Source organism: Pollachius pollachius, assembly GCF_949987615.1.
Source record: "Pollachius pollachius genome assembly, chromosome: 2".
NCBI classification, from domain to species: Eukaryota; Metazoa; Chordata; class Actinopteri; order Gadiformes; family Gadidae; genus Pollachius; species Pollachius pollachius.
The window spans coordinates 49,393,141-49,419,982 of NC_136935.1; the positions used below are offsets into that span (position 1 = coordinate 49,393,141).

General features: G+C 46.5%; 1 protein-coding gene across 2 annotated transcripts; it reads left to right on the top strand.

Annotated features, from left to right (window-relative positions):
• Positions 1-4,798: 4,798 nt before the first annotated feature.
• On the top strand, positions 4,799-24,512 carry LOC307070779 (high affinity choline transporter 1-like). Of its 2 annotated transcripts, none has more exons than XM_079729422.1 (9): positions 4,799-5,081; positions 10,231-10,422; positions 10,769-10,882; positions 12,411-12,566; positions 16,063-16,211; positions 17,611-17,754; positions 18,446-18,599; positions 20,131-20,348; positions 21,817-24,512. In XM_079729422.1, exons 2-9 carry the CDS (start codon positions 10,239-10,241, stop codon positions 22,357-22,359), a joined length of 1,662 nt encoding a protein of 553 aa, XP_079585548.1. In that variant the 5' UTR covers positions 4,799-5,081; positions 10,231-10,238; the 3' UTR covers positions 22,360-24,512. The 2 variants fall into 2 exon arrangements, with proteins under 2 accessions (XP_079585548.1, XP_079585547.1); XM_079729421.1 differs by lacking the exon at positions 4,799-5,081 and adding an exon at positions 6,587-9,468.
• Positions 24,513-26,842: the final 2,330 nt, after the last annotated feature.

The following is a 26,842-nucleotide window of genomic DNA, read 5'->3' on the forward strand; positions in this document are numbered from 1 at the left end:
GGAAGCCTGGACATCAGGACCAAGGGTGGGAATGTCTAGTTTGTCCAAGGATCTGGGATACATCCGCAACAGAGTCAGGGCGATATAATACTAAATTGATACTGTATATGTTTCGATTTATCATTTATGCCCCGTGGATAGTATGAGGTAGAATTGGGGTCAGTACTTATCTCAGGTATTCTGTATTGCGGACGCGTGCGTTGCAATGGTGTATTGTCTAGGAAGTTCAGATCCATCTATATTGGATCACATTGGTGATCCGAAAAACGACAACGGTGTGATATTGACTTTTGGAGAGGCAGGGCAGTTATCTCTTGTATGTTCATGGTTTGGATCTAACCCACTGCGTCCGGTCTGTTGTTAAGGGACAATTCAGTTCAGACATCACGGTTTGGTCCGAGTTCGGTACAATGAAGGGAAAAGAAAAAACAAAAATGCAGAGGGCAATTATTTTTATTGTGCATGTCTCAGGTTGTACCACCTATTGTCATACAGTCTCTCCCCTTAGCTAGCTGCAACAGCCTGAACTGTGTAATCTAAGGTGTAAACAGTAAAAGATTATTACCCAACATCATCTCCCGACTCCATCCCTAAATTCCGTAAACGAGACAATCAGTTATAAAACTGAAAAAGCAGCATATCTTATTAATGAAAGTGTAAAATACACAGAATTACAGCCACTACGAGCCAGTCCCTCAATGAGCTATCCACAAACGTGCCGTTTTTTAGAGGCGGGTCAAGGTGGAGGACGGGGGTGTTGCCCTGAGCAGCTTGCGGCCACGGTTCCATGCGTTCGTGTTTACAGTGGATGTATTGCAATGGCGAGACGCACACAGCTTTTGGCCGTGTTCTGTAAATATTCTAGAACACTCCAGGTGCTCCAGCGGGAGTCCTGGAGCTCTATATCTAAATAATGTCATACTATACATAGATATCTATATCATATAATATATATTATCACGGCCAAAAGCTGTGTGCGCTTCCAGACGATATTATGAATCTCAAACGACTGCGTCGGGTTCTCCGACATCTCTGGTTCTTCCACTTCCACATCAATCTGAAGTAGACTGAACCGCGACATGGAGGAGAAAGGGATTTTTGCCCGCGATTGTTAACCGCGATCGAGGCACCACCGCCTCGGCAGCGGGCAGTGCCGAGGCGGTGGTGCCTGTAGTGTTTGCGACACTGCCGTATTATGGTATTGGTCATGACGTATGTACATGAAGGAGTCGGACATGTATTGCTATCCCGGAGATAAAGCATCAGTACTGATAAACAGTTGTCCGCTCGTCTCATTCATATGGTAACCTACAACATCACAGTGCCTCGGAAGCGGGCTCCAGGCTCCGGGGCTCTGGCGGGAGACAATCACGGAGAACATTCCCTTCCTCCTCCATGTCGTGGTTCATGTACTTAAGGGAGTCAAAGCCAAAGTTCCTTTCCTCCAATTTCTTCTCAACTATGGCTGAGATAACCCCCACTACAAGTTTTGTTGTGGGGATACAAGAGACGTCAGAGAACCCGACGTGTTATGCGCCATAACACCAACAGCAGAACGGTTATCCAAATAACAGAGAAGTGTACAACATTTGCGTTACAGCACTGCTATCTCTGCCTGACTCACTCACTCGACCGTCTACCTGACAAACAACTGTAGCACTAGCCAGAAGGCGGACCTCGGCTACCTCTGCTACCTTCTTTAATAGGTCCATGCTACCTAGGCGCCAAGTTCATGCACCGAACCATGAGGTTCAATACGAATACATGTATCGTTACACCCCTAGTGCGCAGTGGTTGGTAGGGTCCCTTCCCCCAAGAAGTCCGCCATGTTTCCCTTTGTTCTCGGAAAAACCAGTTCTCCTGGCCGGGCGGAATGTGGAGGTCAGTCCTTCATACACATACTTAAAATAGGTAATTGTTGTTTGTTAAAAAAACGAATCTTTAAAAAATGCAACCAAAAACAACCCAAGGGTGGACATAACCTTTACACCCTCTTTTTGCCAGGCCCCCCCTGGATGCCAGATTGTGAGGATTTAAGTTAGTCAAATAAGATGTAAGGATGTGTGTTACACGATTTTTTTTCACACAAAGAGACTTTTATGAGTCCAGATCAATACGATCTTTAGATCCATATTACGACACGATGCAACACTTCTCTCCCATTACTTGAACCAAGAGGAGGTGAGAGGGGATACAAATGGACACAGAACAGGACGATGGGAGCTTACCCAATGCACCAGCTTTGACCTGTTCTGAATAACAAGGCACAGAGCCATATTGATACAAAGACTTGTTCAGAGTGTGTCAAGCACGACGGGATCAATTGCTCGGAAGCCACACGTGAAAAGCCGGACGTTGTCTCTCATGACATATTTCTTCTATGTCACCATGTGCCAACCAACCATCTTTTGGTACACCTTCTCTGTGGTGACAACCAGCGTGAGACGAATTACCAGCATTAGCCAATACCGGACAGTTTCGTAATGTTTTTTCCAGGCACACACATTATCACATTGTCACATTATCAAACTCTCATTTTGAAACTATTCCTCTTGCAACTTCCTCTTCGGACAAAATGGTATTCAGGATCACGTACGTTAGCAAATACTACTTCAAAATTTTCCATGTGTTTATTGAATCTAAGAAATTAGGGTCACTGTAAAGAATTTTTAAAAGGCAAAATTCTGGTTAAATGCTACTTGTCAACAGGCTTGAATCCCCTCCCTAATAGCATGGGTTATTCAGGGTACCTTGAATGTGTCATTCCTGTCTGAGCATGTCAGCCTGTAACTGGTTTCTAGGTAAACCTGGAACTGGATGATCATGTTGTTTTACATGGAAATGTTGTGTTACACATCAAAGCATGTATCTGGTTACATACATGTATTAATTAGGAGTAAAGGGGGTGAAGGCATTGCAGTGACTTGCTTAATTAGTGGCTTTAGGGGATGTAAGTCACCCAGCGAGACCCCCTTGAGCAGATCCAGGCCAGGTTTCTGCCTTGATCTCATCAGTGGTTCTGGAACACAGCAGAAGAGTTCTGGCTTTTGATGCCATGTGTGCCACAGCAGGAGATGCAGAAGGTTAAAGGTTGTGATCTGTGAGTGTACAAAGAAGACAACTTCATACAACATTAACCCAGAGCGAAACCAAAAGGCAGCAGGAAAGAGGAGGAAGAGCAAGAAGAGGTGCAAAGAGAGCTCCACTTTGTGTCGTGCACTAGTCTCCTTCACCTTTACTTTTAACCCAGCATGAAGTGGACGGCAGACAGCCACATACACACACACATATGCGCACACACACATAAACGTACAGCCCTGGCTTTGTCTATGTACAGGAAGGGGTGTATTCTTAAAGGGCCAGAGTTGTATTTACACTGCACAGCTGGGCACTGTTGCACCGATGGAAAGCAAGGGAAAATATTGATTTTGATGGCCTTTGGCCTTCACCTCCCTTCTGTGTCCGCTAATACGGGAACATAACCAACTGCGAATGAGCAAATGTCGGGTTATGATACGACGAAAAGCTCAGCCCTTGGTACATGCAGTTCACTGACGACTGTAAGAAGAAAGCACTTATGTGGAACCAATGCTCGACATACCTGTAAACCCCAAACGTTCCTACTTCAGTGAAACACTCTGGTGGCCACATATCCAAAAATATAAATACAACTCAGTGATACTATGTGTAACGAGAGAAACATAGCCCTGTGTTTAGAAAGGCCCCCCTGATGTAATAACCCAATCACTCTGATAAGGCTTGTGATTATCTTAAGACTTGTCTGTGTTGGCAAAGATAAAAAGAGTGGGCAGCCTAGGCTGGTTGATGGCGTTGATAGATATAGGTTGTTTAAGAACGCACATTTGTAGCGTTTTATTGGAATCCCTCTTGCATCAACTTGTCTGTGCCCTTCCTCAATCCAATGCGGTGAGACTAGTATTTCTGTTAACCACCACATTTATTGACTTCCCATTTGGAGATTGAATATACACAGAAGGGCATTATCATCTTCCTGATTTAACTTTTCCCTTTGCTTAAATGAATGTGGGCACAAACAGCTACATTAGTGTGGGCACAATCATTAACGCTGTTAATTTGAAGTCAAATCAAATTGTTATACCACATTGAGAGAGCTTGGAAAAGTGCACCCCAACACACACACACACACACACACACATACATGTATATTTATCAGCCCTCGCCTCTCCCCAGTCGCCTTAGCCGGTCCCCTGGTCTTATGTAAACGCGCGATAGGCACTGATGTGCCACGCAAAACAGACATGGCTTTGTTGCAGCGCAAGATAAGGAGGCGAATCACAGGCACATGTGAATGCAAACTCTCTCTCTCTTGGTCTCTGCCTCTGCCTCTGTCTCTGTCTCTCTCTCTCTCTCTCTCTCTCCCACTCCCACTGACACACACACCCACACTCAGACCCACACTCACACACACACCCACCTAAACAAACAAAGACCCGCCCCTCTCACGGCAGCTAAAGAAAAAAGCAGGCAAGCGGTTGGGCAAATGATGTTATGTTGTGAGTTTAGTGCCCTAAATGATCTGAGCTAATCCCCCATATACAATTAGCATGGCACTGGTACTCCAATGGTGTTCAAAATGATATGAGGAATGTGAAAAAGGAGTTGAGATGGCCATGTGCTGGGCACTAATTGGCTCCCGCAAACACAAACAGGCTATTGGCAGCCTCCAGCCATCTGTGTCATATGACACAGCTCCCCACCCCTTCCCTGACTTATATCTAGCGGCAGGCAGATCACTCATTCTAGAGGCTTCCATCACTCTTGGCACATGGTTCCTGCGTAGCTTCCAGAACCCCAAGAGCTTTATTTTTAAGGAGACACGTTTTATTTTCTTTCGAAAATATACAAGTGTTATTCTCATTGGACCCAAGACATTCACAGCTGTGATAACCATTAAATTCTTCCTTTGCGTTGCAGACACCACCTCTGTGGTGATTATCTCTCACTCTCACAGTGCATCTATATCCTGAACTTGAATTGAATATCCGTGGTGAGCTACGCCACTCCCTCATCCTGTTCAAAGTCATTTGTTTAAACACTAGGTATGTATTTTTTTACGCTATATTTCTTTCCGTGTGTTGTTAAATTTTAAATCACGTTATTACGTTTATTTATGGGTTTCTGCCAGTGCTCAGAAACCCATAGTGCCTGCCTATCCTAGAAATAGCCTTTAGAGGGGACCCTTGTGCCTAGTTTAGAACACAAACCTATGAAGCTCGCTCTCTCTTGGTGAAGGGGTCACCTATGTTAGTAAAGTATGTCATTAAAGCAACTGCGCTGTACCTAGGTTCTATACGTTTATAAGCTGTACCTTCCCATAGCTCTCCCTCTCTCTCTCTCTCTCTGAGAAAAAGAGAGACACGTTCTTCAATTAAACAAATTCAGCCTGTGTTAAGAAAGTGATGATGAAATAACGCCTTGATGAAATGACGCAAGAATATTTCTGATACAAAGTTGTATACTTCTCTTTTACTTTACTTTACTCTTTGCCTCTGAAGTTGTTTTTGTTGTTGTTGTTGTTCTTGCTGATGTGATGCTGTTGTTATGGTTGGTGTAAGGGCAGCCCTGTGAGGACAAATATAGCGTCGCTCCCATGTGCTAGATGAATCCACATGCACTCTGCGTCTTGTTTTTTCTTTGATAATCATGTCAGGGATTATAACTGTGACCCAGAAAACCATAATTTGGTTGAGTTCATGCTTGCTGCAACATCTAAGGCATGCAACAGTGGCTCTACGGGTAATTGTGGTGATACTTTAATCACTCACCACTAACGCTTGATGATATAACTGCATTTTTGCGTGCTGACGAGATGGACGATTCCCATCCCACGAGTGTTGAAAATAATCATGGGACAACGTTCCTGGGCGGGGGGGGGGGAGAAAAAAAGTGGTGGAAAAAGAAGCATTGACATGTTTGTGTCGCTGCTGTCGACCTCTAAGGACAGACAGCAGGCACGGATGGAAGGCTCGTAGTGGGTTGAACTTCAAGTGTGGGTTTTTTCCACTCCACCTCTCTGCTGTTGTCAGCTCCGTCTCTCATACTCTGCCTGGTGCTCTGCGAAAGATAACACGGCTTCTGTCTGGAACGGAGTGCGTTGTCTGCGGCTGTGTGTGTGTGTCTCAATGCGCCGGTGTATGTGGATCCGTGTTCTCTTTGGAAAATCATCCAAGCTACGATAGATAACGTCTCTAAACCTGCCAAACAATGTTGTCGATGCAAAACCTGGAACCTCCTCTGAAGGGGTGGAGAACGGGAGGGGACGGAATACACTGTGAGCGAATAACAGACCTAGCGGAAAAGTACTGAGCGAGAAAGAGAGAGAGAGAGAGAGAGAGAGGGAGGGAGGGAGAGAGAGAGAGAGAGGGGGGAGAGAGAGACAGAGGGGGGGGAGAGAGAGAGAGAGAGAGGGGGGGGAAAGAGAGAGAGAGGGAGGGAGGGGAGAGAGAGAGAGAGAGAGGGGGGGGGAGAGAGAGAGACAGAGGGGGGGAGAGAGAGAGAGAGAGAGAGAGGGGGGGGGGGAGAGAGAGAGAGGGAGGGAGGGAGGGAGGGTGCAGGCTGAGTCATTCCTGGATAGGTTTGAGGTTGAGGACTGCAGAGAGAGATTACCTCACCTGCTAAAAGTTAAATGGACCTCGTGTTCCAAGAAACTCCGGCACATACCTTGGGGGCTTGGCCGTTTTGTTTGTCCTCAGTGGCTGTGATAACTCCTCAAACAACCATTCAGTCCAAACTGCCAAAACACTCACACACACACCCTCTCTCTTTCTCTCTCACCCGGCAACTCACTCCCACACTCACACACACAGATCAGGAGATGCATGCGACATTGCACCCAGCTGTCCATCCTCAGTGGGTGGTACTACTGTGTTGCAATGACAACTACATGTTCCACGTCGTTTCCACACAGACACGTTTGGCCACGTGCAGGTATCTGAAACGCGGGTTGTTTCAACATTTTCATATATTTTTAGTGTCAGCTCGTATGTGTTTTTTCAGTGTTTGCTGAAGAAATGGAGCTACACAGAAGCATCGACTGCAGTACACCGCAACCATATTAGCGGAATGTTTCGGGCCCCCGTTTGGGCTAAACCTGACGTCTGTAAGCCAAGCCAGCCCGCTAACTACCCCCCAAATGCTATTTGCAGTGGGACCGTAGAGTTTATAGCGCCCACCACTTTATGATTCTTGTCAAATACCAACAGCCCTGGCGGCTGTTACCAGCCTGCCGGGGCGCCGTTCCTGGGTATGTGACCAAATTGTGGCGTGTGGTCGCCAGTGGGCTCGAGAAGGTTGGGGTCTGAGGGCTCTGCAGGATTGGCTGGCTGCTGATGTGTTTGGGGCCGCAGAGTCCAACGCAGAGAGACAGTAGGGCCTTGGGAGGACTGCCGAAAGCTACGCAGCTCCTCAGTTGGCTCAGCCCATCGGCCCAGATATTGGCACGGCAAACCGCCCGCACTTCTGTAGCACTGGAGGGAGACAGCACGAGATGACCAAGAGACTCGGGGAGAGAGAGGGAGTGGGTAATAGACAGGGGGGGGGGGTGCCAAGAGGGCAACACAAGGAGGCAGAGAGTGGAGCGGAGAGAGGAGTACTTAGATCGTGTTGCACAGTGGTATTTCTGAGACCATAAAAAAGTGGACTTTGAGTATCTGTTAAGGGAAATGTGATCGAACATTTGTTTTGATGTGACGTTCATTTCATATGTGAGCGAGATCAGATTGAGTTGAGTGACTCCAGGCCTCTCTCTCTCTCTCTCTCTCTCTCTCTGTCTCTCTCTCTCTCTCTCTGTCTCTCTGAGCATGTGTATCTGGATGCTAGTCATTACACAATATCTCACATTGAATCACATAGTTGGCGGCGGTAAGCTCAAAACAGGAGGAAATGAGAGATTGACTCACAGTCGTAAACGATTAGGCCAGAGAAAGATAAGTGAAACAAAAACACATATCATTATCCAATGGCCCTGAAAATATGTACTTTATTGCAGATTTAATAACAATTATAATAATAATAGACTCCATACTTCAGGGAGCTTAGGAACACAGTGTTCCTCATGATTGCCCTCTGAAATGTTTTTTCTTTTTCTTTTATCAAGTGGACGACGAGTCCACTTAATACCGTTGTACCGCTGAGAATTCCTCTCCTCCGCGCAAAGCGTCGTAAACTCTTTACGGTGTCTGGAACTCCTCCAGATCTCTTGTTTCCCCTCTGGCCGCAGTGTTGGATTCCGATGTAAACCATGGAGGTAGTTTTTCTTTTACTATTACCGTTATGAAAACGAATGTCAAGCGAGAGAAATATATAGAACGATGCAGAGATCAGACTCTACAGTACATACATCGAAACTAACTTTGCTCTTAGTGGAGGTCAACGCTAACCCCTGTAACCCTTTGAAAGGTTGTTGAGAGGAGGGAAAGGTCACAGCGTTCCGTCAGTAACATCTAAGCTAAGAAATAGTTAAAGTAAAGGTATCATTAAATCCAGACAGGCTGGCCTATAGTTCATTCTCTTTGAAGCCAACCCCGCGTCAGTGAATAGGTGACACTGGGGTGAGGGTAATGAGAACCCAGGCATTGGTTTTCATTGGGTGCTCTCTTTTGATGAACTGGGCTCAAGAGGGATCCTTTTTCTCTCACGATTTACAGTCTGAGCCTCGGCCCTTTCTGTTTCCAATTATTTGTGGTTTCCACTTGGCGGAGAGGAATGTTTTTGTAGCAATAAAACCAAAATGCTATTGTGTGTTGGGAATAATGACTGTTTACCTGTGATATCTGCTGGCTTCAGTATCAATAAACAAAAGTCTAATTTGAAAGAAACTGCCTTTTTGCAATACTTTTTGCAAGAAAATCAACTGGTAAACATGGAGACATTGTGGTTTACTTCTGTAAAACAAGCTTTTCTTGTGCGAAACATCGCAAAAATAAACTTGCATTAGCCTAGTTTACGGTATAGTGACATTGATTTAAGATTTCACAATACTATAAATCTCTTGACAGTCGACTACACACACTAAACTACATGTTCGGCTACTACATCCACACAGACACAAACGCACGCACATCCACCCACGCACACACTAACACGCACACACATAGGCGCATCCACACACACACACACACCCACCCAAACCCACTCACTCATGCACACAAAATCACCCACACACTCATGTACACCCACCCACACACACACACACACACACACACACACACACCCACACCCACTCACTCATGCACTATGCACACAAAATCACACACACACTCATGTACACCCACCCACACACACACACACACACACACACACACACTAACATGGCTCTTTGAGTTGTGCTCGCTCCCCGAGGTGGGGGTCTAGCCCCGAGGCCCACCAGCCGCCGGAGAGGTGGGGACCACTCGGGTTCACCATCTTGTCAGCTCTGCAGAGCGTATGGTGAGACTACCTCCACCTAACCACCACCCAACCCTCCAACCTCCATCCCCAGCCCCCCTTCATGCACTCTTCATGGCCTCCCCCTCCACCTCCTCTTCCTCCTCTCCCCCCCCCCCACCCCCTCTTCTTCCAGCCTTCCTACACTCTAACCCTCTGCCAGCAATTATTACGAAGGAACAGAGACGGACACACAGCAGTATCAAAGTCAAGAGGCGGAAAAAGAATGGCTTTTCTTCCCAATGAGTCTTGTTAACCATTTGTAGGAAACGGCCCACATCAACCTCCCTCAGCTCCTCATTCACTAGAGTACCCGCTGTCGATTTCCTGCCAGCGCTGTTTTGTTCAGCATTTGTGCTTCTTCCTTGTCACGGAGGCATCTCTTTTTTTGTGTGTCAAAGCATTTTGTTTGTCAGCTTTGTCGTGCTCACCCTTCTCCCCTGCCCCGAATGATTATGCAACATTTGTGTAGCCACATCTGTGCTGAACTAATTGTAGTGTGTGTGTGTGTGTGTGTGTATGTGTGTGTGTGTGTGTGTGTGTGCATCTGTTTGTGTGTGTGTTTCTGTTTGTGTGTGTGTTTGTGTGTGTGTGTGTGTGTGTGTGTGGTGGGGGGTTATGCGGGGGCTTTGAATCCCATTTCAAATCATAAGAAGAGTCTGGCTTAAAAATATATATATATATATATTTTTTTTTTTTTTGAATGAAACTGACCAATCCTTTTTCTTTTCTTTTTTCTCCTCCTCCTCCTCGGCCCGCCCACAGACGCGGCCATGGTTCTGAACGTGCCCGGCCTGGTGGTCATGGGCCTCTTCTACGTGCTCATTCTGGCCACTGGCATCTGGGCGTCCATGCGCTCCAAGAAGGAAGAGAAGAAGTGTAAGGGAGACGGCATGGAGATCACCCTGCTGGCGGGACGCAACATCAACCTGCTGGTCGGCATCTTCACCCTCACTGGTAGGACAGGGTGTCTGAGTGCACCTTCATTTAGTCTGGCCACTCATCGAGAACAAACTGTTTTTCAAAATGGCCGCCTGGCCGGGCCCCCTACCACAGGAACGGGGGCAGGGGGCCAACGAATGCCAAGCATTTTCGTGTGTGCGTGCGTGTGATAGTGCGTGCGTTTGCGTTTGACAGTATGTGCCTCTTTGCGTGTAATTGTTTGAGTGTGTGCGTGTTTTAGCGTGTATCCGATTGAGTGTGTGTGTTTGGGCGTGTGTGTAATGTGATCATAGGATTATTCCAGCCTGCCCGGAAGACCGTGTTTGATTTACCCCCTCCCGCGGTGTGTGTTTCTCTCTAGCTACTTGGGTCGGCGGGGGCTTCATCCTGGGCATCGCCGAGGCGGTCTACAACCCCACGCTGGGCCTGGTCTGGGCCCTCATGCCTGTGCCCTACATCCTGACCTTCTTCCTCGGTGAGCCAAAACAACCCTACCCCACCCTCCCCCTCTCCCTTGACCCCTTTCCGTCATTGAGGGCCGGCGTGATTTAAACACAAGCAGGGGCCCCCCCCCCCAGGCCGGGTGAGATGCCCAGTGGGCCGCCCGAGGCCATGGAGCGTCTCCGGTGCGGGGCGCAGCTGTCCTCTGCACTCACGCGGCCCGCGTTGCGTAAGACAACGGACGCACGGACGCATAATGAGGGCGCGAATAGGGGCCCTAGCCTTGCGGTTTTGTCTGCTCTTACATTTCAGCCTGTTCGAAAATAGAACATCGGTGCATTCGCTTTGAACGGCGTGGCTCGGCCAGCCGGAAACCGCGCGCGCCCCCCGGACAAACCGGGGCCTTGTATCGACTCCCCGCGGACTGAGATGGGAGCCAATAGAAAGTCATAAAAATACCCAGCTGTTCCCGGGATCACCGTTTCACTTTGGCCAGTCGCGCGCCAGCCGTGCTTGGTGAGCACACAGTATCCCGTCCCCTCGGTCAGCGCGACGCACTGTGCCATCGCGTGCATGATCTCAATCTGTATCCGGGAGTCCAAAACACACAGCGCGGGCACACCCTCGTGCCGCAGATTGCATGTACTACCAGGGCCACCGACCACGTAGGCTGTCCACTGGCTACCCCCGGGGCTCTCGATTGAGATAGGACGAAAAGGAATTGAGGGAAACGCTGTCCATTGCGACCCGGGGTTATCTTTTTTAAATGAATGCAGCAGATCTCGGCGTTCACACTCACTGCAAACAATCCCCACTTTGTCCTGAGCAGTTTCCTCCCACTTCCCGGGGCAGTTAGCCCGCGTGCAACAATCCCTATCGTGCGCCTCCGTGGGTCGTCCAAACTCATGGCTATCTCATTCGTTTGACCTTACGCAGCAGTGATAAATTAAATTTGAGGAAACAGCTGTTTTGTTCTGCGCCTTCCCCCCTCCACCTGCAGAGCCTTGTGCCACAATAGTTGGCACATGGGTGAATGGAAAGCGGTACGCTAGCACACATCCCCTGTGAGGAACTCAGACCGCCTGAGCTTCCCCCACTTCCCCTTCTTGCCCATTGTTATGTCGTGTGAGCGCTGGCGGAACCGCAAACCACAGGGGGGAACGCAGAGTTGAGCCTGGAGGTGTCACGCTATCATCGCTGACCACTTGTTTTCCTTCTCCACGATGTGACGTCTTTAATCCCCCACCTTCGCCGCCGCCGAAGCCATATCCTCGCTCCCCGAGGTCGGAACGTCTTCCTCCAGTTATTTTTTAAAGATTTATTTTTGCATTGTTATGCTTTATGATAGATTGAGATAGACAGGAAGGTATGGGAGATAGAGGGAGGGAAATGCAGCAAAGGACCACGGGCAGGAATCAAACCCGGGTGGCTGCGATTAGGACTGTGCCTTAATGGTATGCACTCTACCCGGTGAACCACCGGGGCACCCCCTTCCTCCAGTTTCACTGACCTCCATCGCCTCCCCCCGACCCCATCCCCCAACCCCCCTGACACCCTTCCAGGTGGCGTCTTCTTCGCCAAGCCGATGAGGGAGAACAAGTACCTGACCATGATGGACCCCTTCCAGATCAAGTACGGCGATGTCCTCAGCAGCGCCCTCATCCTCCCCGCGCTGGTGGCCGATGTCCTCTGGGTGGCCCGCACCCTGGTCAGCTTAGGTAAGATCCCTCAGCCTGGACTCCCACACTCGGTAGCGGTAGCATATGCTACCAGCGGTAACGCTAGCAGCCGGCGGTGGTAGCGGTTGGCACCGTGGAGGCCGCCGGCTGTGCTGTCCTAGCAGGCCTGCACTCACTCCTTAGCCTGGCCTTGGGTCTGGGGTTGGCCCGTTTGCTTTTCTTGTTGCCATTGCAACCGAGGTTGCACCTCCCGTGGGGGAATACAGATATTAATTCTTATCTTCTTATATCCTCATCTCGCGTACGTGTGTAGACGCAGACGCACTCAGTAGATTACACACACGCACTTATGAAGACCCAGAACCAGGGCACAGCATCGCAATCAAAGAGGACACAGAGACCCTTAGGCCATGTTGATTACCCTACCAGCCACAGGAACATCCAATCTCCAATTGGTTCTCAGACGCAGTGTGCCGTCGTCTTTGCCGGCTTTTATTACAGACACATAGGATTGCCTCTGCACAAAATTAAGACCAATCACTAACACCAACCTGATATTCTAGATGTAATGTGTGTGTGCGTGTGCGCGTATGTGTGTTGTATGCCGACAAGCATGCACTCCGATGCCCGTTGGCAACGAGAGTGCCCTTCTATAGCTTGATGTTAGCGTGTGAAAATGGCAGAGGAAATGCGTGTGCGTGCGTGCGGTGAGTTGGTTGAGTCAGAGTGCGCCTGCGCCATGTTCCCTTGTGTGTTAACACTCTGTTCTTTTCCAGTGTTTTTTGAAAAGAGGGCTTAAACAACGAGCAGCCTGTTGATTGTGAAAGGTGATCAATTATTTAAACCACGGTTCTCTTGTCACTACAGTTCTTTCCTATCACCATGCCAAGGTTCTGACCCATGAACGCGGACGGAGGATAAGACTCTACACTGTTTCATTATGCATGTCTCCAAGTATATATATGTGCACAAACGACAAGGCCACTACAAAGGGCCGAGTCTGAGACACCCCGGCCGTGTCGAGTCACCAAAGCTAACATGCAAAGCTGTGCTGATGCTCCACAGAAAGTGCTCGCATGACAGAGAGGAATGCCATGACAGCTTTTCATGTTCAATTCTAATTTAACCTCCAAAAGCCAGTCAAGGCCCCATGAGCCTCTCTGTTTATGGTCTGGAATTGTCTGCTGCGAGTGTCATATTCAAGACCACTCCGAGCCCAAGCACACACAAACACACACTCACGCACACATGCTCACACGGACACACACACACGGACACACACGAGAATTCTGCAACGAGCCTTGGCACATTAAGTCCAAGAAGGCGTCGCAGGAATGTCCTCACATACAGGCACTTACACACACACACACACACACACACGCACACACACACACACACACACACACACACACACACACACACACACACACACACACACAAACAACGTTGTGTGAGCTTACCATTTGAGGGCCATTAAACACAATCATCTCTGATCGAATATCTGCTCAGAGATGAGATGTGCAGAGAAGGGGAGAGGACTGGATGGACTTAGGGAGGGCTTAGGGGGACTGAGTGTTTACTGGGCCCTTGGGCAGTAGGCGGGATTGCACATTTTATGGAGAGGGTGCTTGATTGGTCGGACAACAGGCAGGTCTAAAAAAGGACACGGATGGTATTTGAACAGCTCACTCTCTGTTTGCAACACCGGTGCCCACCTCAATAAGCCCCAGAGACCCTTAAATCTAATTCCTCCTCTTACCACCATCCTAAACTTAGCACTGCAGGGTCAGCACAGCACAACTTGGCTGGGCTCATTCCCGCACAGCATTAGAGCTCTCTCACGAGTTATGACAAACAAGAAGGGAGATATGCTAATGTCGGCTCAGACTGACGAAAACAGTGTTGAGAAAGAGCAGGCTGGGTGACAACATTCAATCCTTAAAGTCGCAATGTGTAAGATTGAGCAGGAATTAGCTGTGACTTCATAAATGTCCTAGTACTTTCAGAATAAAAAAAACAACATAATAACAGTATTGTGTCCACTCTGGACACAACAGAGTTTCCACTCTGGGCACAGCTGTGCCACTGTGGGACGTCAACTGGCACAGCTCGGAGCTAGCGTAGCTCAGCTGGCTGGGTTGGGTGGGAGGGAGGGGTTTTGGGACGGTCCATAGTTAACTTCTGGTAAACAAAGAGAGAGGAACGGGCCGGCCCACATTTTTTTATTTGAAACGTCATTTTATTGATAACATTATTGAAATTAATATCAAACAGCATTGGCTAAGAAACATCCAGGTCGTGTTAAAGGACGAGCTCGTTGAAATGTTACACATTGCGACTGAAAGCGTAAACTTGAATCTGGATCATTAACATGTATCATTCCCCCCCCCCCCTCAACGGCGGGCGTGTCGCGCAGGCCACGTAACCACAGATTAATCCAATCCTATTGCAGGTTGGACCGAGAGGAGGAGCAGAGGGGGGGTGGGGCGGGGGTACGGGCTAAAGGGGGGCGGGCCAGAGGTCAGAGGTCAGCAAGGGTTGCGACACTGGTAGCGATCGATGGTGCCGATCTGATACTTTTCTGTTTAAGGGCGTTGTTGTGGTGCGGCTGCAGGCTGCGGCTGGGGGAACCCTGGCAATATGGGAGAAGAGCGGTGAAGGTAGTGACGCTTTGCTTGCCTTGTTTGAGTAACCAGATGTCTTTATCTACTTATCTTACTTTAGGTTTTTGTTTGTTTTTTACGCCGGATTTTTGTTTTTCCTTTTTTTTTTCTTTTTTTTTTTTTTTACACAATGCTTGAATTTATACGTATACTTTTTTTAAATTCATTTCAATCACCGTTGATGTTGTCGTCGTACAGTTAAATTAATGACAGCAAAAAGGCGATCGCTGCCTCTTTACCCCCCCCCCCCTCGAGGGAGAAGAAAACGTCTGGTGACTCACAATCAATAGGCTGCTTCTGTTACGTGATTTTTTTATTGTTTCTCTGTCCCGTGAATCGGCTGTCTTGTGAAGCCAAGCTCACATTTGCCTGAACCACAAAGCTTTGCACTAAAGGCGACGTATGCTTAATTGTAGACCACATTCTTACGTCTTAACTGCCAAATAGTGAGGAAGGTCAATGTGTTGTGGTCCAAAATGTGTATACGTGTCTCTTGTTTTTTTTGTATTTTGTTAGAGCTTACACTACAGTAAAGCATATGGACAGCGCAATAACAAAGGGAAAGTTATTGCAAAGTGGCACAGTAAAAGCAAAACATTTGAGGACGCATTTGAGGAGGCGTCCTGAAAGAAAAAGATTGTAACGCATGTCACATGTGTTGTGTTTGAGGAAGAGGAAACGAATGAGCCCCTTTTTTTTTTTCTTTCCTTGAAAACGAACACATTTTAAATGGTAACTGCATGCCCCGTTAGCCAAACACCCCACCCCTCGCTCTGCGTGAGAACACTAAGAATTAAATCCGTCAAAGCAAAGACAAGAGATGCTTCCGCGCACCGTGCGCTGGCCCTGACGTGCGGTCCCTTTTGTTCCAGGCGGCACCATGAGTGTGATCTTGGACCTCTCCTACGTGTACTCCATCATCATTTCCTCAGTGGTGGCTATCGTCTACACCCTGATGGGGGGCCTCTACTCCGTGGCCTACACCGATGTCATCCAGCTCATCCTCATCTTCGTCAGTCTGGTATGGAGCCCCCCATCCCCGATTCTGCTCATGACTCCCTCTCCATCCCTATATATATTATAATTATTATTATTATTATTATTAAAATAAATAGACAAAATCTTCTTTTACGTATTTTGTAAAAAAATATATATTTTTGTAAATGTATACCTATTTATAAAATCTATTTTATAAATTATTACATTTATTCATTCTTATTAGGGGTCCTACGAAAAACGTAGGAACCCTATGGTATTCGTTAGGATTATGATTTTTTTTCCTGACAAATTCAGCCATGTCTCAGAAACAACATGGTCAAAAGTTGCACGAATTGTCAGGCTTGTAGACCTCGTAAAGTGAGTTAGGGAGGAAAAGAGTGGGCCAGAATTAACAATAAGTATGCACTTTAAGTGCAAAATACTCAACTGGCTTCCATTCCCACTAGGAAAGTGCAATACGCATGAAACTTGTTATGCATGCATCATTTGTCATGATGAACAACTTTCAAGGTGCAACCCAAATGGTCAAATCATTAAGAAATAATGCAATGCAAAAACAACTTGACCAAAAAACCGCACTCCAACAGATTTGGTGCCGGAGCTGATAAAAGCTGTCAACTCGGCACATATGTACCAGGTGACTGTAGGACTATATGGTGATCTATTAATGGCAATAAGGCAAAAGACGGCAGAGATATACATTTTAAAGCGAAATAAATGAATATCTCTGATGTTTAAACAGGTCTTACATTGCTTTGAAAAGATGTAGGCTCGGGTGTCGAATATTGCTACTAAGAGCAGATTCCATAGTATGCCCATGCCAAATTTTAAGTCTGTATCTGAAAATTTAAATTGGATGCATTTGTTTGAATTTGCCTTTCTGGACCGCGGCCTCTCTCCAGCGCAGGCTGGCCCTTAAAGCGGTACACACGGCATTTCGCACCCATCCGTTTTGACGATGGGTTTTGAAAAATTATGCTTTAAAAACATGGTTGGTGATTGTTTTGATGTGTTAACTTCCGGTAAACCAGTTTTTAAGACATACCAATGCCATATTACCACACCGACGAAGCTCACCATACCTCCACACACAGAAGACTTTTATTTCTCAAAATATATATAATATATATAATATCTAATCTGCCCTATACAATCTATGTGTCCATTTAGTGTACTGGTATTGCAGTAGCAGTGAGAAATACCATGACATCAAATAATGTTTACCACCATGTAATCATCAGGCCACCACCATACTCGTCATACAGTAGTATCCCGTAGTTGCTTGCAACTATACTTTTGTCTTATTTTTGTCTTATCTATACGTATTTTGTAAAAAGAAATTGTAAATGCATACGTCTTAATGTTTGTGTATCTATACTGTGTGCTAATCGTGTAAACCCCCTTTCTGTGGTTCTATATAGTATGTGTGTGTCCCCTTCATGATGACTAACGAAAACTCGCTGGACATCTCGATGACCGCCTACAACCAAACCTTCCAGGCCCCCTGGGTGGGCAAGGTGGAGCTCCAAGACGCCGGCAAGTGGATCGATGACTTCATGGTGCTGGTAAGTGGGGCAGTCGCCTGTGGCGGCTCACCCAACAACCGTTCGTGCCTATGAGCACACACACACACACACACACACACGTGCACGCACACACACCCATGGGTGTGTTGACACTGTGCTTCGGCTCGACGGTCTGAATGCACTGGACGGACTCATGCTCTGTGTTTTCTGAAACACTGCACGTTTGAATTCAATTAAATTCAATGCAATTTCATTTGTATAGCCCTTTGTCACGTTACAGCCTCAAAGGGCTTAACAAGCCGTATATTTATGACCCTCCCTGACCCTACCCCCATGCGGCCAAGAAAAAACAAGAAAAAACTGCAATGGGGGCCATTATTGACATACATACATACATATATACAGGCAAAACATTTGAAAACGGTGATGGGGGGCTGGCCGGTTAACCTTAAGGAGAGTCCGGGCATTCAGTTGTAGTCACTGCGATAGGTCAGGCATCCAGTCGCAGTCAACGCAACACGCTAGAACAGACCGAATAATGAATAAGAAGGGTAAGGTGCACACAAGAAATGTAGACTACTGCTAATTTAGTCCCAAAACACAAACAAACACGCATCGATACAATCAGAAACAGAGACCTCCACATGATCAGACTGACTCTGACACACATCATTCAGCATCGTGTGATGGGTTTCCTGTTGTCTGACGTGTGTGTGTGTGTGTTCTTCAGGCGCTGGGCGGGCTGGCCTACCAGGCCTTCTACCAGAGGATTCTGTCTGCCTCCTCCTACACCCAGGCCCAGGTCACCTGCTTCGCCTCATCTGCCTTCTGCCTGGTGCTCGGAATCCCCTCCATCCTGATCGGAGCGGTGGCAGCCTCCACAGGTACGCTTGACCACGTCACGTTGCATTAGGTTACATTACATCAGGTTACATTACATCAGGTTACATTGCATCAGGTTGCATTACATTAGGTTACATAAGGTTACATTACATCAGGTTACATTACATCAGGTTACATTACATTAGGTTACATCAGGTTACATTACATTAGGTTACATTAGGTTACATTACATTAGGTTACATTACCTTAGGTTACATTACCTTAGGTTACATTAAATTTGGTTAGATTACATCAGGTTACATTACATTAGGTTACATTACCTTAGGTTACATTACATTAGGTTACATTACATCAGGTTACATTACATCAGGTTACATTACATTAGGTTACATTAGGTTACATTACATTAGGTTAGACTACATCAGGTTACATTACATTAGGTTACATTAGGTTACATTACCTTAGGTTACATTTCATTACGTTAGACAACATCAAGTTACATTACATTCGATTAGGTTAGACTACATTAGGTTAGACCTCATCAGGTTACATTACATTAGGGTTAGACAACATGAAGTTACATTACATTAGGTTAGACAACATCAAGTTACATTACATTAGGTTACATTACATTAGGTTAGACTACATTAGGTTAGACTACATCAGGTTACATTACATTAGGGTTAGACAACACCAGTTTACATCAGGTTAGACTACATCAGTTTAGATTAGGCTAGACTACATCAGGTTACATTACATTAAGTTGGATTACATTAGTTTACATTACATTATGTTACATTACATTAGCTTACATTACATTAGGTAACTTCAGGTTACATTACATTTGACTAAACTACATTAGGTTACATTACATTATGTTACATTACTTTAGGTTACATTACTTTAGGTTACATTACATTGCATTAGGTTGCATTCAATTAGGTTACATTACATTAGGTTACAATTAAATTAAATTCAATTGAAATACACGACATTCATGACATTTCATGGCCTGAAATAGTTTGACATTTCATGACGTGATGACATGTTATGAAATCCTTGAGCCGGTCCACCCAGCACTTCCCCCTCTAAATAATGTTCCCCTAAGGTTAGACAAACAGACACAGGAAACCTAACACCAGGCCCAGTGTGCTGTGAGTGGGCGTGTCCCACCTGATCAACCGCTCCAGCCACACTTTCGGAAGCCGCCTCTAAATATGCACTGGCAGAAAGCTGCAGCCGTATCATCGTTGATATCAACACGGTACATGGACTGAATTTATACCACGCTTTTCCAACCAGTGGCCACTCAAAGCTCTACAATATCTCCTATAATTCCCCCATTCGTGCACACATTCACACACCGATGGCAGTGTCCGCCATGCAAGGCGACAGCCAGCTCATCAGGAGCAGTCAGGGTCAGGCGCCTCGCCCAGGGAGACCACAACACTCAACACTTCGAACTAGCAACCCTCCGGTTACCGGTATACCCTCTTTACTTCCTGAGCCACATGCCTCCCCATCAACATCATTCATTTGACTCATCGCACACACACGCCTTTCCCCCTCCAGACTGGAACTCCACCAGCTACGGCAGCCCCTCCCCCTACGAGCGCGGCATGGCCGGCTCCATCCTGCCCATCGCCCTGCAGTATCTCACCCCCGCCTACATCTCCATCATCGGCATCGGGGCCGTGGCGGCCGCCGTCATGTCCTCCATGGACTCTGCTCTGCTCTCCTCGGCCTCCATGTTCTCCTCCAACATCTACAAGAACATCCTCAGGAAGCAGGTGAGGAACAGCACCCACACAGCAGGGGAACCAGACACCGGACTGACTGTTGGAGCGATGGTTGTCTGTGTTTGAACACTGAGGCCATTGAATGGCTTTGGGGACATCGGCGTGGTGACGCCGGGATGGTTCGTGGCGCAACCACATTAAAATGAAGAGCTTTATGGGGCATGAACTCACCTCACCTCACCTGACACTGGGGTTGTCTCAGTTTACTTTCCTTTGAAGATCCAGAGAATCATGGTAGAAACCGTGAAATCATACGTTTCTCTTCAGGCTATTTAGCGATGGTTCAACCAGATTGTCCTGGAGGATGACATTCGTTACCTTGTGCTCTATGTCAGTTGAAACACATGCATCCATGTACAAACACACGTACACATGCACATATACATACATGTACAAACTCACACACACACGCACACACATACACACATTAACACACACACACACACACACAAGTAGACATATACACACACATTAACACACACGTACATACACACACACACACACACACACACACACACACACACACACACACACACACACACACACACACACATACACACGTACACACACACATATCACAAGCATATGGCACATTCACCAGCAGCGGCAGGCTGGCTCCAAGATGCAGTGGAGAACAATGGAGCCTTTCACTTTTCATGCGTGGCCTGTTTTTACTTTGCATCTTGTTGCGTAACGTCTTACTGCTCCCTCTTGCCCCTTGCTGATTTATTTAATTGTTTCCATACCAGTCCGGTGCAGTCTGTTTCAGGGTATCGCAACGCAAGGGGCTTATTGCAAAAGTCAAAGAATTTCCCAGTGACTCTGTCCTCTACATTCTTCTGTACAAACAAGATTAAACTCTAATTATTAAACTAAATGATTAGCTTTTTACTCAGTGAAAACTGATGGAAAACATTTGTTTTGGCATAACCGTCAGCTACAGAACAATTTGATTATTTTACTGAAAGGCACCACTTACACACAGCTGACCTTCTTACAGTATGAGCAACCATAACTCCAAACTCACTTATACAGATGACTAATGATCCATCAAGACTCTAAACTCACTTAAACAGATGACTTATGATTGACCATGACTCTAAACTCACTCATACAGATGACTTATGATCCACTGTGACTCTAAACTCACTCATACAGATGACTTATGATCCACCGTGACTCTAAACTCACTCATACAGATGACTTATGATCCACCGTGACTCTAAACTCACTCATACAGATGACTTATGATCCACCGTGACTCTAAACTCACTCATACAGATGACTTATGATCCACCGTGACTCTAAACTCACTCATACGGATGACTTATGATCCACCGTGACTCTAAACTCACTCATACGGATGACTTATGATCCACCGTGACTCTAAACTCACTCATACAGATGACTTATGATCCACCGTGACTCTGACCCCCTCCCCCCTGACTCCCTCCCCCAGGCCTCGGACCGGGAGATGCAGTGGGTGATCCGTATCTCGGTGGTGGTGGTGGGTCTGGCGGGCACCGCCCTCACCTTCCTGGACAACAGCGTGCTGGTCTTCTGGCTGGTGGGCGTGGACATGTCCTACACCATCATGTTCCCCCAGCTGGTGTGCGTGCTCTTCTTCAAGGTGTCCAACGGCTACGGCGCGTCGACCGGCTACCTCCTGGGCATGATGCTGCGCGTGATGAGCGGCGAGCCTCTCATCGGCCTGCCGCCCCTCATCCGCTTCCCCGGCTGCCGGCTGGACGCCGAGGGCACGCTGACGCAGTACTTCCCCTTCCGCACCACCATCATGCTGACGTCTCTGGTGTCCATCGTGCTGGTGTCGTGGCTGGCCTCCATCATCTTCAACAAGGGGCTACTGGCCGAGCGGTGGGACGTCTTCAAGATCAACCGCCGGCTGGCCAAGGCGGCGGGCGGCCGGGTGCCCCCCCAGGACCAGAAGGACCCGTCTGTGGTCAAGCAGCTGCTGGACACCACCACCACCACCAGCTGCTAAGGAGAGTTAGAGAGAGGGGGGGGGGGGGGGGGGGGGGGGGCGAGGCAGAGACAGGGGTGACACAGGGCCGTGGGAGCACCACCCCCCCACCCCTAAGACGAGGACCGGTCCGCCTGGCCTGGCGGGGAAGATGATCCAGCGCGTTGCAAATAAAGAGCGGTTGCAGTTCAAAGAGATGAAAGCGCACTTCAACACCCCCACCACCACCCCCACCCCCACCACCACCACCACCACCACCACCATACACACGTCCATACGCAGCACACCACGCCATTCACCCCATCATGTCTCCGACTGGAACGGCTGTAAAGGCTAACTTTACGGCGCGCCGTAGAACACAACCGTTTCTGTGTTTTTATTACCATTTTGCGGGTGTTCAAGCAATAGGGTTTGCTAAGACGTAGCATCTCAAAAGTATGGCTAGCTATCCTCCTCATATTGTATATAGTAAGCAATCCTGGATCTTGTGTATTGCTCAGGAGGACAGTGGCTTGGTAATACTGATTTTACTGTGAGTACACAACAGCTACTATTCTTTTAAAGGTGAATCCACCTTAATGTGAATCTATAAATGATTAGAGAGAGTCAGTGTGCACAAGCGGCGTCGACTGCATCTGTATTTTTCTGTCAACTGCTTTTTGTTAAAAAAAAAATTATAAAACGCCAGAGCCACCAAAAAAAAAGATTTTAAGCAAACACCGAGCCAGAATATCACAACGATGACCCACTACCCACTGAACGAAGGCAGACACCGCTTAGGCTGTCAGGAGAATTTTTGTAAGGTTTAAACGTTGCCCCGTTTTATTGCCAACCGCATCGGTGGCCAAAAGCTGTCACGACTCCGGGCCCCTCGGCTTACCACAGACGATCACAGGGGCCCGTTTCAGCCCGTTCCTCGCAGTGGGACGGGTTCCAGCGCTGAAGGCTCCCATGTGATTTATTGATAAATGCGTCTACCAATTAGCGAGCGGTGCACAGCAGAGAAAGAAGGGCCAGATCTACCCCGCCCCCTGTCCTATTCCCTCGCCACTCCAAAGAGGCCTTATGGAGATCCACAACGCCTCCTTCAATTTGTATATGACTTTGTACAGTAAGGATATTTTCTATGGTTGATGATATATATATATATATATGCAAAACTTTAGTTTACAAGGGGCTTGATCAAACCTTGCAGTCAGAGGTTATTTAAGTTTTTCCTGAGCCTATAGTAGTTGTATGTACATAAAAGACTTCTCACTATGAATGTTTGAGAGGCTATCTTTTCAACGTTGCCGAGACTGACGTCCAACAGCGGGCGTTAGACCTTTGCAGCACGAGTTGAGTGATGCAAAAGCTAGTTTAATACCTCAGGGTGTCAGAGTGTCTCTTCCCCGGTGGTATAGTGTGGTAATTTGTTTCAGTTAGTTTATATGATTTTGTCTGTTCTTTCCGAAGACTACAGAGAACAAAAGGCTGCTGAGCTGAATGGCCCCTGCAGAACTCAGTTTGTGTATCTTTTCATAATGTGACCTATTTGTATCTATATTTATACGATGTACTGTATGTCCTGTAAAAGCTCAAACAGTTATCTAACATTTTTGCCAAATAATTTTAAGTTGAATCATTAACGTTATTAAACATTGTCATTATCTAAATGGTCGGTTTTTAAAACGTGTCGAATGTATATTGTGGTCAAAAGTCTGGCTTGTTCAAAGCTGGCACCAACACGCATAGTTCAATGTCGAAAAATCTCAAATGTAGGCCTTCTACTGTTTTCAAGTTTGCCATCTTGGTGAATCGAGGCTGAGTTAGAATGACTTAGACTTACTACATGTTAAGAATACATACTCATTTCTCCAACAGCAATATAAGTTGTTACTTGTAGCAGCAATATTATAGAAAATCTACTGTGACCGTAGTATTAGAAACAGATCAAGTTTATCAGGGTGAAGTTGAAAAGATAAGTCAGGCCAATGTTTGCTATAGCCACAAAACATTCAATACTTGGTGTGGAAGTGTAATTGGTTTTTGTACTATTATGCATGTTGAATTTCATTTGTGTTTATATACGGAGCTTTAAAAGAGGCTGTTTCTCTTGCCACACAGCAAGGTCCTACTCTGTAATCTTTAATGTAAGTCCCAATGGGGTGATGTTCTCTCAGAATAAAGGTTGAAACAAATCCTCAGTGTAAAGGCCGTCCTTTGTTCATTGAAGTATTTTTGATCACACCTCGACGCTGTCCTCACAGGTTTGGATCTGTTTCATAGGCTTGTTTACAGCAAGCTATTAAATCTTCATAATTTATAACAATTAGTTCCTCAGGAGAATGTGAGTCATCTCAGACATTTTTGAGAATCAATGTCTTTAGAGACCTCTTCCGCTCATCCTGCTCCACCCAAACCGCCACTGCATTCTGCGTATTCGCCCGCTTCCCACGTAACTGCTCAATGCTAAATGGACTGCTCTTACCAGTGGCCACTCAAGGTGCTCTACAGCCGGCTCGTCGGGAGAAGTTCGGGCTGGAGGTGTCTTGCTCAGGGACACCTCGACACTCGATCTTCCAGCTGACATGCCGCCACCGTGCAACTGTTGTGTGGACCACACCAGTAAAAATGATGTCTTTGCAAGATATTAAATGTTACCTTGCTTTAAGAAAACAGGCCGACATTGAATGTCATTGAATGTCAAGGATTGTGGCAGAGTGATTTAATGGCGCACTCTGCTGCCTTTACTCTGTTGACAAGGGAGTTTGGAAGCCCTGGCCCACAAGTATGCATAGTCAACATCGCCTCGGAATTTCACCACTGAGGATTGTGGTGGTTGGGGTTGGCATCGGACTGCCGTTCTGTATTCCTTAGGAATAATAGAATGAGCCTTTTCACTGGGCATGGAACAGAGTGAACCGGTACAGGCCTAGATTGACACACCCTCTCTTCAGTAGGTAGAATGAATGCTCTTTGCTTGTGTGGCATAGAGCTTTGCTTGAAGGTACATCTTTCACCGACGTTTACATTACTAACAGCTCTCGGATATGGAAATATCCAGCTGTGGTTGCCAGCATCGGAATGGGGAATGTAACACGCCACGATAGGGAGAATGTTTCTCTGTTAAAACATGTTTGATTGAATCGTCACAATTTGAACTGTGGCTTACATTGGTTGAGGGGAACCAATGTATACTAGTACTTTTTACTAGTGTTGATGAGATGATGAATGTGGTTGTTGTGAGTCACGCGACTATAATCAATGAAAGTTCAAAGTTACAGTTTCACTAGCCAAATGGGGGATGGATTTGCGCAAGCACCATAGCATATTGATATCCAAGTGGGCCAACAGGTGATAATTGTGAAGATGGTTCAACTGTGTATTCATAGCAGGGGCAGTTGGTGTAAACATAAGGACTATAAACCGGTTAAAGGCCATGTTGAGTAAAAGTTAAAAGCTGAAGGTGGTGTTCAAATAATTGAATAAATGATCAAGCTCTCTCATCAAACCTTTACTGATCTTGGCCTATGAATGCATTGCAAGTTTGTCACTAACTTAATCACCAAATAATTTCAGGGAAGAATCTTTTAATGCAATTACACTGATCGGGACAAGAATAGTGTTGAGTGATGGGAAAGGGTTAGGATATTTATTTTAAGTTGCATAGTTAAACCATTGTGATGTTTATTTGAGTGCTACATAAGTACCCATAATAACATATCGTTACCGGTATATTAAGTCGCAGTTTGTCTATTCCCAATTCAAATCCCAATTTATCTGTCAACATAATTATAACTTCCAGTGAAATGCATATATTCCCAATCAGTCGGTTTAACCTGTTCTGCAAACTAACTTCCAACCTTTACCCTCCATTCATGCTGGTAAGGGTGCAGTCGTTTATTCAAATAGATATAATTTATGATAATATATGCTGAAACACACAGCCCTTATCCTTCAGACATGTTACAACAAGCTGAGCCCCCGGCATTAGGATCCGGTTGATGAAGATTAATATTACTATGCAAATTATAGCAACTTAATCCTTTTTAATGTGCGTGTACCTTTAACATTGAGTCATACAGTCAATGCTTTTAACAAGCCTGACAAACAGGCTGAGAACAATCAAAAGAATACAACCTAAACTAAAGCCTATAAAATATTCCAGATGCAGCAGAATCCCATTTCTAAGAAAACGACGGGACAAAGCAGCTAATCAGAAACACGTTATCACACCTCAGAGACACAGAATCCAACTTTAAGAACACACATAAGGAAGAAAGTGATAAAAGCGAATTGAGCACAATTCATGGAAATGTGCAAAAGCCCTCTATCAGAACAGGGGGGGGAAATCCTTTTACGCTTACATGTCTTTGGGGAGTAGTTACTATAGGCTTCGGTCTCACTCAGCTTTGCATACTAGCTAGCCATGACCCCATGGGCGTTGAAAGGTCTCAAAATTCACAAATACTCCTTTTAGGCGCAACAGGAATGTACTGGAATTCTCAAGAGTGTTTTCCTA

Excerpts from the sequence above, each read along its gene's own strand:
- LOC307070779 (XM_079729422.1), top strand. The coding sequence starts at position 10,239 with ATGGTTCTGAACGTGCCCGGCCTGGTGGTCATGGGCCTCTTCTACGTG. Across the intron at positions 10,423-10,768 it reads CGGCATCTTCACCCTCACTG|CTACTTGGGTCGGCGGGGGC; the intron begins GTAGGACAGGGT and ends GTTTCTCTCTAG. Across the intron at positions 16,212-17,610 it reads TCCTCATCTTCGTCAGTCTG|TATGTGTGTGTCCCCTTCAT; the intron begins GTATGGAGCCCC and ends GGTTCTATATAG.